The sequence below is a fragment of the Hermetia illucens genome, chromosome 5 (genome assembly GCF_905115235.1).
Source record: "Hermetia illucens chromosome 5, iHerIll2.2.curated.20191125, whole genome shotgun sequence".
Lineage (NCBI taxonomy): Eukaryota > Metazoa > Arthropoda > Insecta > Diptera > Stratiomyidae > Hermetia > Hermetia illucens.
The window spans coordinates 111,692,891-111,708,355 of NC_051853.1; the positions used below are offsets into that span (position 1 = coordinate 111,692,891).

At 40.3% G+C, this 15,465-nt stretch overlaps 1 protein-coding gene across 1 annotated transcript in view; it reads left to right on the top strand.

Annotated features, from left to right (window-relative positions):
* The first annotated feature begins 385 nt into the window (after nucleotides 1–385).
* LOC119656596 (active breakpoint cluster region-related protein) overlaps nucleotides 386–15,465 on the top strand; it is a 101,514-nt gene continuing 86,434 nt past the window's right edge. Inside the window, exon 1 of the mRNA XM_038063022.1 lies at nucleotides 386–1,359. Within this exon, the coding sequence (XP_037918950.1) occupies nucleotides 955–1,359 (405 nt within the window). The 5' untranslated portion in view covers nucleotides 386–954. The remainder of the gene's footprint in view (nucleotides 1,360–15,465) is intronic.

The window sequence follows — 15,465 nt, forward strand, 5'->3', positions numbered from 1 at the left end:
TAGTATATGTTCTGAGGAGATCAATTATGCTTTAGATGTGTACAGGCTCAGCCAAAGTTAAAAATTTAACGAACGTCAATACGTTAGATAGATGCGTTTTTGTATATTAGATGTGTAATTTGATTTATGATGGAAAATTCTTTCAAATTTCAGATGAAAAAGATTTCCAGTGGTTTAGTTGTAAGTATACATTACCGAATTTAGCATCAAACAAACCATCTCGATTATCACATTAAACAGCGCCATCTCTTAATTCGAAGTAACGTAAAGCAGATCGAAATAAGAAGTGACACCTGAGGGTGTGAGTGCGACAACACGGATGTCGATAAAGCAGGTTGAAGTGAAAGGCGGAAAGACTGTCAACTTCAGTTTTGTATTTGCCGTGGTAGTGGGAAGTTGCGAGTGGGTCGTGTTGCACAATTTTGTTGTTTAATTTCCTAGAAACGGCCGTGTAACGTTCTTTTGGGTTTTGGGACATACCCCTTTTTGCTCTGCTGACTAGTTAAGGATTTGGTGTTCATGCACCCAAACGGTTGGCGCGATTGACTAAGGAAAAATGTAAAGCGACCGCGAATGGGCGTCAAGTGAAAATCGGGTTTTGACGTGTGTCAAAAGATCACGATTGTCGCTGAAGTGTGAGTGCATTGCTCATCGGTACACGAGAAGCCGTGAATGTGTAGGTGTTAAGTGGTTAGGTATAGGGAGTGGAGTAAAAGTGGAAAATTGGGAAAGAAGAAAGAGTTGTGCAGGAGTGCGATTTGCGAGTTGCATTGATTCTATTCGCGAAAAGTCTATCCTTAGTGGGAAAGCCAGACAATTTGCTTGAAATCCAGGGGTCGTGGAGTGGAGTGGCGGCGAGTGAAGTTGCGAAAGTAAACTTAAGACGGAAAAGGTCGATTGGATCGCCGGGGGTCTTGAAACGCGCGGGGCAAGGCGCGAGCGGTGCCGCCAGCGATGAGTGTTTTCAGTGATTTCCAGCGGTTGTGGGTGCAGCGCTTCCCGCAAAGTTCCCTTTCGGATGCGTGGGAGCAAGATGTGCGAGCGAGTCTGGAGCGGCACAGACAGCGGATCGCGGAACTGCAAAAGGATCTCGAGCAGGAAACGCTCTACGTGGAGTACTTGGAGCGGCTTCTTTCGGATGTGGAGAAATATCGCGAGGCAGGGGGTGATCCCACAGCACTTTTTGAGGCCGCAACCACATCACAGTCGCAGGCGACGCCTTTATCCATAGTGAGCGGCAAGGAAGAAGGGAACGGCGCGGATGGAAGTGAGAACAACAGTCGGGCAGGTACGGAGGACACCGTTGCCGGTAACATACAGACAAAACCGGCGACTGACGACAACAGAAAACTTGAAGAGGTAAGCAAGGCCGACTGGGCCCCTAAAATATAAAGCCGTGTGTAAGAGAAATTTGTTGTTTAACCGGTAGTTGAAAAGGGAGAAATTCAAATTCGGCAAAGGAAACACCTGTCTGCGGTAGGTGTCAAGAACCCTTTGTCCTGTTACTGGTCTGTCCAGTGGTAAAGAAAGGACTTGGGGAGACACAGTTCTCTTGAAAGTGGAAAGTAGCAACACGAGGTAGCAATTTGCGTTTCTGGCGCCCTAGAATGCGTGCGTGAAGTGCGTAGAAGAAATGAAAGGATTGTGTAAACGCAATTTTGCCAGCTCTCTAACTCGGATGCTCGTCTGAGTGTTGTATCCTGTCTAAGATAAATTTCGATTAGAAATTTATTCCAAAATAATGGTGACGATTTGCCCGGACTAAACTATGAATTGGATGAAGGTGATTTCGTAATATCTATATAGTATTCAGCCTTCCTCTAAGCAAATCATCAACAAGACGTACTCGTTACAGTAGAAAAATTCAACTTTATCATGTTGTTAGATTTCAGTGTTGATTAAAGAATTTCTACGAACAAAATTGATTCCCTTACGTTTCCAAATTAGCTAAACTTCAAATATGGTCGCCTCATAGCAGTTCTTAAGAAGAGTAAAATCATGGCAGCCCAAATCTTAGGAGTTCAGTCTGGTTAGTCATGTATTTGCAATAGATAAAGCGGCGACCCGTTTTTTGCACCGATACCAAGGTTTGTATTAGATGCGGTAGATTACGGCCGACAAAATGATTCCGGGGTGGTATTGGTACATAATTAATATTTTATTTCTGGAAACAATTTCAAATGCTTCTGGTTTACCAGAAGCCCTTCCATGAAAAGCAGAATGCATTATCAAAGTATGCAGTATCACGGCTAGTATATTTTATATTATTATTACATATACAGTGAGCGTCAAAGGAAAGTAAACAGTTGTATGAAATCATAATAAACGGTCATATCCGCAGTAGGAAAAAGCATTTTGTATTTCAGAATATTTTATTTTGTTCTCTTTCTAAAACATACAACATAAAAAGTATGCTTTTCAACATCATCATCATCAACGACGCAACAACCGGTATCCCGCCTAAGCCTGTCTTAATAAGGAACTCCAGGCATCCCCGTTCTGTTGGCTGCCAACAATCGTGTGCGCATTTCGTCATTATCGTTGCTATTGGTTGTGCTTTTTGGCTCTAGTAAGGAGAAATTGGTTGGTTTTTTTTGCCTTTGGCGCTGACTTTGCCACCATGCACTTCGTTTTGCCTTCATTAATGTGCAGCCCATTGCCTTAGAATATGGTTAATGTTGAATGGTCTCGAGAGTGAGCCAGCTGCTTTCATCTGGTGTTGCACATTGATCAGGATCAGCCCAGTCAGTCTTATTAATTTCGTCGAAACACCGACTTCTTTCATGGCCGTGTACAGTTTCACCCTGGTTATGCTATCATATTAGAGCACAAGGCTGTCATAGGGAAGGTCGCCGTTCGAATCTCACTGGTGGCAGTGAGATTTGTATCATGATTTGACTTCGGATATCAGTGGACTCAGCTGTGAATGAGTACCTGAGTCAAATCAGAGTAATAACCTCGGGTGAGGGTATTGCTGACCACATTACCTCCTGCAGTGTACTGTAGTGTTCCGTTATGGTCTTGAATGAAGTGCTCTAACACACTTCAAGGCCCTAATCCAATATGGGTTGCTGCGCCAACGTTTTTTGTTATTATTATTATACTATCATAGGCGACCTTAAAGTCGATAAAACAATGGTGCAATTGACGCCCACATTCCAATAGTTTTTCCATCGCTTGCCGCAGAGAGAATATCTGATCTGTTGCTGATTTTGCTGGAGTGAAGCTTGTTTGGTATGGGCCAATTATGATCCGGACGTTGGGGCTATCCAAGCTAGCAGCGGAGAATATCTTAGAGATAGCGTTCAGCAACGTGTTACCACTATTATGCGTGCACTGCGGGATATTTTATGTATGGGGCAGATAATGCCTTGTTGCCAGTCGTCAGACATTGATTTGCTGTCCCACATCTTAAGCATTAGTTGATGAACCGCTTAGTGAAGTTTGTCGCCTCTATATTTAACCAATTCGGCTGTAATTCCATCGACTCCTGGCGACTTACTGTTTTAAAGCCGGATTGCAGAGATTGTTTCTTCGATGCTTGGTGTTGACAGCATTTTTCCGCAATCTTTAGCTGGCGGGACTTCCAACTCGCCGATATTTTTTTTTGCTGGATAGTTCTTCAAATTGCTCATCCCATCGCACCAATATGCTCATTCTCTCGGAAATTAGATTTTCCTCTTTGTCTCGGCAGGATGAGCATCGAGGTGTATAAGGTTGCTGACTTGTACGTAAAACTTACTGTTCGAATTAGCACGCTTGCTGGACAGAGCTTGTGGTAGGCCTCTAGCGTGTCTGAGTTGTTTGAGAGTGCAGCATTGCCCGGTATGCAGCATTCTTCCGTTTGAGTTCTTTGCGGCTGGGGTCAAGTATGTTTGTAACCGTATCAATGATAACGCTCTTCAGATGTTTATGAAGATCATTTGCAGATGCTTTACCTTCAGGACATCTGTGAGTTGCGGTTATTGCTTCATCTATATCCTTTCATAAGGCTATGTTAGTGATGGCTTCAGTATTCGCTCTCACCAGATTGTCAGAGATGATTGTAGACGATATTATAATTCGAGACCGGAGTGAGATAGTGATCCGAGTCTATATTGGCCCCCCTACATGTTTTGACATTCATCAAGGCAGAGAAGTGGCGGCGTTTAATCAACACGTGGTCCATCTGGTTGAAAGTGGTCCCATCTGGAGGAGGCCATATACGCTTGTGGACCGCTTTCCGCGTAAACCAGCTATATCCAACAATTATTTCGTGCGATACTGTTAAATGAATAATCTGTAGCCCGTTATCATTTGTATCATTTGTGTTTTTATCTAAGCTATGGGAGCCGACGAATCGCCTAAGTGCGGGTCAGTCCCTACTTGACTGTTAAAATAATATTTGGGACGGGCTTCGAGGGTATGTTAAACTGCCTCGTATAAGTATCCTTCTCCGAGTAGTAACTCTTCTCCAGGCAACCGATCTCTGTCCAAAGCATCTCTCGCAACTCTGTTACGTGAGCTTTATATTAGGACAGGGTATCGGCCAGCTGCTGAGCAGCATTCGGTCTGTACAGGGAATGCACGTTCTAAGAGAAAATGCGCAAATTGTGATTCCGTTTTCATTGCCCGATTGGGTGCTGTAAAATCCATTCTTTCCGATGCTCCTTTCGTGGCGAACATCGGTTTTTCTTGCAGAGTTGTCAGCTCTACCTAACCCCCAACCTGGAGGACCAGTTTGTACAATTTGTTCCCTTTTTAGGGTCGGGAGACTCGCCTTCATACTTCTACGTCTGCAGTTTTTCATTCAGAAAGAACTCCCAGCGATCACCACATGGAGGTGGAGATAGGATTTTCTTATTTTTCGTTCAAGACACTCCCACAAATATTCAATCGTATTAAGATCGGGCAACTGAGAGGGGTGATCCAACTGCTTTGGCTTTCCATAAAGTAGCCATTCCCTAAAATATTTAGCCGTGTGCTTAGGATCATTATCGTGCTGGAAGATCCATGTTGAATCTAAGTACAGCTTGCCAACACTCTAATGCACATTCGCTTTTCAAAGGTTGAGGTAGTCTGTTTTATGGATTGTTATCTCAATAAACACTAAATTTTCAACGCTACTTGCCGCCGTACACCCCCATAAATATTTCAAGTTTACTTTCATCAATGAAAAGAAAACGTTTTTCCAGAATGAGAAATTGATATTTTCAAAGTCGAGGTGGCACGTTCCATTCTTCTGGGATATTAACGACTTCTTTCTTGGTGTCCTGTCATGAAATCACAACCCATTTTCATGTAAAGCCCGGTGAATGGTAGTAGCCCTACCTTTGCCCGTGGTTCTTTGTTTCATGTTCTATTTTTACTTCACTTTTTTAAGGTTTTTTTTTTTGAATTCTACGAGCTATGTCTCTTTTATGGGCGTATGAAAGGCTTGGTGGTCGTCCAGAATGAATAAGATGCTCCAATTGTATAAACTTTTTTTACCATTCCATGTTGCTCTTTATAATAACGGCCAATTTCACGCTAAGATTAACCCTCATTGGATAATTTTATAGTTTGCTCACGGATTTCAATAGAGGTTTGTGTGTCCATGGGAGCAAATCTTAAAACCTCCTTAAATTTTAAATAACTTTTGCTGTTAACACTCACCATATGACTAAATACTAAGAACCTTAATGGGAAATGTAAACAACAACTAACAAAACAGACCACGGCACGGTTACTCCCAGGTATTTGTCCATTATACATAGTGTATTCTTTCTGTTGACGCCTGAATTTAGAGGTTTTTGCAAATTTTTTCGATTGTATTTATATTATCAGGAATTGTGTGTATTAATTTTTATGTTTGGAAAAGAGAACAAAAAAAAATGCAGAAATACACAATTTTTTGGTTTAATAGTACTCAAACAAAAATAAATCGATCAGAGGTACCAGAACTGTTTCTATCCTACGTAGGGTTTCCTTTTTAGATTGATTTTTGCAAAAATTGGGTGCTTTTGATTAGAAAAGGAAAAAAAACGCCCGAAAATCGCTCGAAAATTATTGATAAACATAAACGATGGAATATAAAGAAAAAAATCCTGTCGAGCAGCAAAATCTTATGCATGTAAAGATCAAGTCAATCAAAAATTTTCGAAACATCGGTCCGGCCTACTCGCAATTTATTGTTTATAGAAAAACGCTTTTAAAGTTTTAAGCACCTCTGTTACTCTGATGGATCAATGAAAGGGACCGCGCAATTCACGTTCTTGCAGATTTATTCTTGCTCATGAATGGCTTGCGGTTTCGTCCAGGGCAGAGGTAACTTATCAGACAGATGTCGTGTTTTTAAAATAATATAAGGGAGCATATGCCACCTGTAATCACTTCGGTCACGCTGCTCTGAGGGCGGAGGTAAGGCGCTTAAGCTTCTCCATAATTCGAAAAAGTTGTCTGTATAGTGGTAATGTGTTGATCACTTTTCAGAATTCCTTGATGTCGGAAACGAAATGTTTTCGTTGGTAGGGGGTTACTCATATCATCATATTAAGGCAGAGTCGAATGAACGAAGTCTAGATATCTACAAATAGGATACCAAGAGGATTTTCCCAAATTCGAAATGAAAAACTAGTTTTAAAGCAAATTTGTGACGCACTCTGCTGGATTTCCGCAAATTTAACGACTTTGCACGAGCTTTTCTCAAAACCACGTTTTTTTCAAAATGGTTCGCACGATTTTTAAAGAGCTAATAGACGGATTTTAGTCCGCAATTTTAAAACGGGTTAAAGGGTGTCGCTATTGTCCGTCCAATTTAGCCCACCATTAAGAATAGCAAATGTTTTATTGTTGTTATAAACTTTCTTAAATCGGAAAAAAGCAAAAAAAAAATCATTTCTTTAGCGCGTCATTGTGAGAATTGTTATGATAAACATTTATAAAGTAGTCGGCGATAATCACAAAATTATAAATTGAAAAACATCTCTACTGGTGTTTCAGGCCAATCGTATGTGCCATTTCATGTGAATCATCGATCCACCTTTTTATGGAACCCTTCTTTTCGCAAGGGTCAAAGTGTCCAAACTGAGAAACTTTTCTCATAATGTCACTATTTTTTGTACTTTACTCCACTTTTTAAAAAACGCATTGATAAATACTGAATGCTTTTCTCACAGTGAAATTCGAAAAATGGCCGTGAGAACACTCACCTTAATCGCAATGTTAATTTCTTGCGGTATACAACAAGATGTTTTATCTTCTCAGGAGATGAGTCATAAGTTTTCGTCATCGATTTATCATCGGAAATTACTTGTAGTAAATAATAAAGTAGGAAACGGGAAGCTCGGCGCTTCAGGTATGAAAGGTTGTTTGGGTACACGATGGTTCCATTTATTCACAGCCTGTATCGGGGGATATACCCGATATTCAATTCGATGTGGTACTGACATTTGATCTCTTAGTGATTGATGCAAAAGAGGCATCTTTGACCCCTTACCTCAAAGTTTTATGCTTAAATTAGGGTTTTCGCAAAATATAATAATATGCTATTACATATTTTATTTGAGCACCATGTGCATGGACCAGATTTTTTCTGGGGTAGTTTCTAAGAACAGGTCCCTGCAGTAAGTGATTCTTTTCGGACCCGCGCACTCATCCGCTTGGCAGTCGATGTCAAAACTGATAACTGCTTTGGAAAGTACTAACTTTTCTATTAAATTTCATGTGAATAGGTACCACCGTTTCTACGAAAATTACGTGTGACTGACAGACATACGCAACACAACCAAACCTTAACAAGGACTATTTATAATCTTGAGTATTTTTCAACAAGTCGGAAACTGTATGTAAGAATCTTTGGGAGTTCGATGGTTCCATTTGTACAAAACACTGACAAACAGAAAATTGTTTACGTGACAATTCGCCACCGTTTATGAAAAGTTGACAAAGAAAAAAAAAATGGGGGAAGTTTGAAAAATCGATTTTTTCCGATTCGCCTTTTGATCGCCAAAATGTTTTCTTCGATTTTTGGTTTAATTGTGGTGAATTGTCATGTAGAATATGTTAACAAATAAAACGCGCTAAGATTTATTAAAATCGCTTGAATAGATCCTGAGATTAACTCGTGGCGCGTTGAAAAACATCATTTCGAGAAAAACACATTTTGCAGTGAATTTTTTTCTTTTTAATTTTATCACTTATAATTGATTAGTTTGCTATGCCTGAAAGTATCTTTCTCAAACTCCGCAGCCCACTCTGTAGGTGTGTGCATGTTAATGCTTATATTTCGGATTTATCCTTACAAACGTAGGACGCATATCATGGGTGAAAGGTGTCAAACTGTCTTGACAATTTTATTCAGTATTTTTTGACAAATCGTCATGATCTCATCTTATCATCTCCACTGCCCTAGGCCCTAGGTTAACATGTGATTTTTCGTTTAGGGCACAGTTAGATACTAGACAGCTACCTCACTCCCCCTTGCCCCTCAAGGGGGGAAATCAGTGCGAGTACACACGATTTCAAATTGTTTTGCCCTTGAGCATGAGCGAGATGTACCGAAAACCCGATCAGCTGTGTTTGACATACCGCCCGGACTTGCCAATGTATTGGTGAGATTGGCAAGTGTTTGCTTATGTATAAGTGAATACGTGAAACAACTTTGTGCTACAGGGGTGAGCACGCCGTAGTACCAGACTAGCAAAAGCTCACCGATCTCTCTCTTACCAATACGATTTGACGAAGATTATGCCTTTTCCTTGTTTAGCGTCTCTGATGTGGACAGATAAGCTTCGCAAGCACATTTGCAAGTGGGGTCATTTTTGTAAGGGTACTGCCTATAGTAGATCTACTGTGGTGTAGGGTTCGTAGAATTTGTCTCGTTTTCAGACGCGGGAGTTTCGTCTTCATCTATGTCCGCAGTTTTTGGTTAACAAAGAAAACTTGAAGTGGAGAGCTTTTGGTATTGGTTCAGCAGGTACCAGGTGTTTCCCAGGTTTTATGCTCCATCAATATGCAATAAATTGCCACTAAAAATTTCAGTTCCCGCCGTCGCACACTGCCGCATTAGACGTTGCACATTGCCACCAAAGTAAAAACTAACTGTGGTTCGATGCTAGCAAAGTTTGCATAAAGGCTATTTCTCGAGCTCATTCCATTAAAACGATGCAGAGAAAAAACAACAAAAGAGTTGGTGCAACATTTTTGATACAACATTCTTAAAATATTTATGGTCAATATGGGAAAACAAAGTAAACATTTCGGATAAGGGAGTAGGTAATAGGAAGTGGCGCTGGAGAAATCAAGTAAGCTGAATGAAACCTTTGCGCATTAATTGACGATGCTTTGGAAGACGTCCGGTTTGCATTCAAATTATTTGAAATAAAATGCATCATCAAATGCTTCGAATTGTGCATTTAACTCTAATTGTTTCAGGAATGACCCCCTTACGCGCTGCAATTAGCCGTCTCGCATTTTGGATCTGCGTGCACACAGCCAATACTGCATCTTGCAAGAGCTTGCAATTGTTCGTATGCCTTTCGATGTTGCTATGAAGGACGACTTCTCATTCACAATGGTGAGGTGGAATCGTATTACAACCTGTGAAGTTCTACCTCTTGCGCGTTCAATGGCAAACCACCGTAATATGCGAATACGGATTGCTCATCAAAACAGATGCCACGTTATTTTTGCGATTAACATACTCAGAACAATACCGCCAGCCTTGACAGTCTCTTTGTGGAACTTTTTCATGCACCTCCTGCCGTTTCTGCAGAATTGCTACTTACACTCATTCGTAAATCCTGGTAGTCAAGGATCAGTGTGCTTTAGCCTGGGGTGTAAGTGTGATTGATATACTCTGTCCCACATAAGGGTTTATGGCAACCAATTATTTTCGACAGTTAAGATCGAAATTCGAGGTATCATATAGATCTAAATGGTTTAGATTTTAGTCACCGTCTGACCTGGGAAAAATTTACGATTCCTATTGTAATCGATGAGAATTGTAAGTATCGTTTTCTTCGATTGATAACCGCGCGGTTCTTTGTATCTTATCAATTCCAGGAAATTTCCATCAATACGGTGTTTCTTAGTAAAAGCATAATAATAATAATCGTTTGCACAACAATCCAATTACATCTAGAATTTGAAACGTGTTAGAGTACCTCAGTCAAGACCGTATCGGTAAACTAGGAGGCAATGCGGTCAGCATTGTGCTCGCCCATATTATTACCTTGATTTGGCTCAGGTACGCATGCACAGCTCGGTCGAATGGTATCCGACATCTAGTCACAATACAGACTTATCTTCCACCAGTGAGATTTAAACCGAGGTCTTCCCTTGCGACGACCTAGTTCTCTAACCACTAATAGAAATAAATATTTTTCTTGTTATTAAATCCATATGATTTTTAGTTAAACCTAATCTCCAAAAGACACGTGTACAATAGTACATAGATAGTTTGTTAGTTTGAAGAAAATTGATAAACAGGAATTTCGTGTGTTAATAAAGCATTGCTTTTTGGCGAAAAAAGTAATATTGAAGCCAAGGCTTGGCTTGATAAGTATTATTTTGACTTTGCACTAGGAAAATGAGCCGTTGAGAAGTGCTATTACCGACGAAAACACCAAAAAGTCCATAAGATAATTTTGGATGACTCCATAAAAAAACCCCGAGGCCATATTCAAAATGATCGTCATCTGAGTTGTATAATATTCATCGACTATCTTGAGAAAGGAAAAACCATCAACAGCGAATTATTGGAACTTTTGAAGGGTGAAATCGCGGAAAATGGCGCTATTTGAGGAAAAAGAAATTGCTGTTTCATCAACTATGCACCATGTCATAAATCAATGAAAACAATGGCAAAATTGCATGAATTTGGCTTTGAATTGTTGCCGCATCCACTGTATTCTCCAGATCTTCCCCACCGACTTTTTCCTGTTCTCAGACTTCAAGAGAATGCCTGTCGGAAAGAAATTTAGCGCTGATGAAGAGGTAATCGCCGAAACTGAGGCCTATTTTGAGGTTAAAGACAAATCATACTATAAAAATGGTATCGAAAAGTTGTATGACGGCCATAATCGTTTTATCGCTCTCGAATGCAACTATATTGAATAATAAAATCAAATTTTACTAATTTTTCTATGTTAGCCTACGAACTTTTCAGTCCAACCAATATTTACGTACGAACCTGGTACTTAAATTTTTTTAAACTTTGCAGACCTGAGATATTGTGTCAAGCAATTAATTTTTGGTGTTACTTTTGAAGCATATCGGGGCGAAGCAATTAGATTTTTTTGTGTGTTTCCTAGAATATTTTGAAGGGGTGAAAAGGAAGCAAAAAGTTCTTATAAATTTGTTGAAAATTATCAGACAGCTCACTTAAGGGAGGAAACCACACTAAGTTTCCAGAATTGATTTTTTTTATTGCATAGATCGTTAGCCTAGCTATCGCAGAAATTTCAAGCGAAATCCGTGGTGCTTTAGGTGTTTCTAGGGAAGAAGCAAGCGATTATTGGGTACAAGCTCAGGGTCTACCACCCTGCTCAAAAGTGTTTGGAATATGACTAATATAATGTCCAAATTTGATTGAATTCCGAATAATTCTTCCTACTAAAAAAAATCCCAAAAAAATTAGCTGAAAACGGGCCTTCTTATATGGTTTCCCCCTTAATTCACTTAATGACATGGGTGGTCAGTTTTAAAATTAGAAGAAAAATACTTTGGCGAGTGTTGCACCTGATTGTCATGAGATACCAACCTCAATTTTTGGTTCACAGTTTTTGCGATAACAGCTTCACTGGTAAGGTTCGAGACTGTGTCGAAGGGATTGATGAAGCGATCCTTTCTGAAACAATGTCAATATCACAGTTAGATAGGCTTACTGCAGGGAATACTAAACGAATCTTTGGTGGAGCGAAGAACTATATGATGCCTTTTTTTCCTCTTACGCTTGAATGAAGGGGTACCGAGATAGAGGTTGATTTCCAAATACGTGCATCCACTGCTTACGAAAATGTGCTGAAGTTATCGCTAGAAACCTTGGCGAAACAACTACAGTAATGAGAACAGTCCTCTTGGTTATCGATTTTAACGTTATGCTCTTTATCGAAAGAGCTTCACATGTTATTAAGGGGGTTATCCCGTGTGAAGGCCGTTTTTTTCGTTTTTTTTAGAATTTTTTTGTGAAGAACTGGATAAAGATACAAATACGAATTTTTTACCATATATTTATTAATATCTTGGGCATGCGTAGTAATTTTTCCAGTCCGATGGCATAGTTCATTATTGAAATACAGAGCAATTTATATAGCCATCTCCAAAAAGGTGTTTTTCTGCTGCCAATTTTCGGCGGCGTCTTAAACTTTTTTTTGTGAATTTTGGTGGCTTCTTTAATGGATAAAAAAAGCTACTGAATGAGTCGCAATTATCCTCGTTTGCGGACCGTAGAAATATGTTCTGAATAAGTCGTGAAAATTTCAAAGGATTTCGTTTGATAGATTTTGAGCTATGGTGGCAGCAGATTTTCAATATGCAGTTTCGAGAAAAACGCATTTAAAAAGCAGAATGTGATTTTTAACCATACAATCTTATCTGATCATTAATCTGCTATACCTAGTCCATAAACCTTAGGTTTCTTCAAGAAATACATGTACAGCCTTGGTTTCAATTCTTGTCCTTTTAGTGAAGTTCGAAGGTCATTTGGACCGACAAATACGTGCATACGTGCTTTATTACGGCGATCGACATAAATCTGGCATGTGAGTTATTACGTATTTAACACTATAATTTCCGAACGACTCTGAATATCAAAAAATCACTTTGTCATATATTCTACACTATATTTGGATACAATTAATGCAAAAAAAACTCGATTTCTCAAACGTCGGGCCTCAGATAAATGTTTTTCGGCATAATATGCTTTATCAGTTAGTACTCTCCAAAATTTAGAAATTATGCCCTTTTCTGACCCTACCCACTGTTACAAAGGATGGAAATTTGCTACTTTTAAAATGTTAATGAATATTAATTGGAGCACGACGGGATAAGCTGATATAGTGAACGTACTTCACCCTAGAGGCTCGCTTTTTCCATATGGGTCCTTAACCGCAAATTAACTGCTTTACTAAAAATACTCTGGAGAGAATCGCTTGTAAGGGATCCTTGTAGTTGGCAGTCTGAATGGAATATATTTTGTTTTCGTAGAAAATCACAAGTAAAAATTTAGAAAGGCTTAAATTTATTCATAATTTCCAAATATTAATCATTAAGGAAGCGGGTTTATGCGCTTACGGAAGGTAGTGTGTTTAGAAAATGTATTCGAAATGACCTTATCTCCAAAGTTGAGGGGGAGGAATATTTAAAGGGGTCGCCCAGTGTGTCAGAGAAATAAAATCATTTTTTTTTGTTCTTCTATTATATAAATTACGTCTAAAACATGTTTAGAAGACGAAGGCGAAAGGATTCTTCGAAAGTCGAAGTCGTTGAAAAGTTACGGCGACAAATCGGAGGGATTACGGGGAGCACGTTACATATAACTACTTTTAAACGCATTTTTTGAAAACATGATTTTTCAAACTGCTTCCATTATATTTATCTCAAAAACTATTTGATTGATTACGCTGAAATTTATACAGCATCTTTAGTACATATCCAACTACAATTTGAACTAAAGTTATTAGGAATGCTTCCTTAGTTTTTAAGATTTTGTGTAAACACAAAACCTTATTAAAGTCGGTTTACCATCTGTCTCTCCGTCTGCCTTTTTTTTCAGGAGGTGAAAATCTTCAAAAGACACCGGTCTGAACACACCAACGTGTGGGATTTTTACCCACTAAAATCACCCCCGGCTCCCTCCCTGCCCCGCGGAACCACCATAAGGTATTGCATCACGGGGCGGAGTCAGCTCATTCTAGCTTAGTCACCTTTCTTCTATGCCCCCTTTCTTCTACAAATCTCGGACAGTGGAGGAATACATGCTCTGGGTCCTCTGGGACTCCATCGCAATTTGGACAGTCGGGTGAGGTCTTCAATTTAAACCTGTGCAGGTATTGGCGATATCCTCCATGCCCCGTGAGAAACTGGGTGAGATTATAATTATCTCATCGTGCTGTCTCTCCAACCTTTCCTTGATGGCAGGAATGAACCTGTGAGTCCACCGACCATTTCCCGAGCGTTCCCACCGCTCTTGCCATCTATTTATGGATCTCTCCCTCTCAGCGTTCTTCGTCTGCAATAAGGGAGAGATTGACTTCGCATTGTATACATTCGCCATCTCATCTGCCAAGATGTCAATCGGCATCATTCCAGAGATGACGAATGGTGCATAATTTGAGACAGTCCTGAAGGCAGAGCATACCCTCAGGGCAGCACTCAGTTTATTAGTGTTAACTGAGATCCGCAACGCATCCCTCCAAACTGGGGTCGCATAGAGCATGATTGAGGTCACCACTCTGGCTATAAGCAACCTAGAGGTATGCCGTGGCCCTCCCACGTTCGGCATCATCCTCGCCAAGGCCATACTAGCAGTGGATGATTTATCACAAACATACTGAGCTTCCTGTCTATCACCACTCCCCAAGTATTTAATGGTCGACTTGAAAGTGATGATATGATTCCCGATTCTAACGCAGGCGTAATTTCTCTTCCGGCGCTTAGTGATGAGGACTGCTTCTGTTTTTTCCTTCGCAAGTGTCAGACCAGAGCTCTCTAGCCAACTTTTAACAGCACTCCGTCATCAGTGTCATACCAGAGCCTCCTTTCAGTTAGATAACTATCGACGATAGCAGCGAGATAGGCGGGAATACCATATTAGATTCCAATTGGCCGAATTGAATGCATTTTTCACATCCAGGGTTACTACTGCGCAATATTTGCTGGTACTATCCTTTCCGTGAATTGCATTTTCGGCCAAGCCAGTAACCAATTTGATGGCATCAATGGTTGATCTGGCTTTACGTAACCCATATTGCCGATCTGAAAGGCCATCTTGGCTCTCAACAACCGGGAGTAATCTATTATAGATTACCCGCTCTAATATTTTCCCCACCGCGTCCAGAAGACATATGGGTCTGCCGGGTCTTCTGTCGCTTCCATGCCGTTGGAAATATCCCCTCGGACATGAACGCTTCAGAGGTGGTTGGAATGTGTAGGTGCTCTCCTCTTGCTGGGGGAATAACCTCTGGATGATTTTCAGTAGGAGGATGGGACACGTGATCTGCGGAGATGAACGGCCTCTGAATCGTCCCATCACGTTTCTGTAGGCACCTCCGCTGCCTGACTTGCAGTACATTGTATGGCCTGTCGACCGCAAGCCCATATCGCCGCTCCACCAGTCGAATCTGTGACCCATATGCTATATGCGATTGACACCAAATTTGGTAGAAAGGTGGAAACTGTGAACACTCACACATACAGTGAGTTACATCCTTTTACGTTGAATTTAAGGCTGGGTCCCCATACATACAAAAGGGGGTGTAAAATTTTTATTTCATCAAATATCAT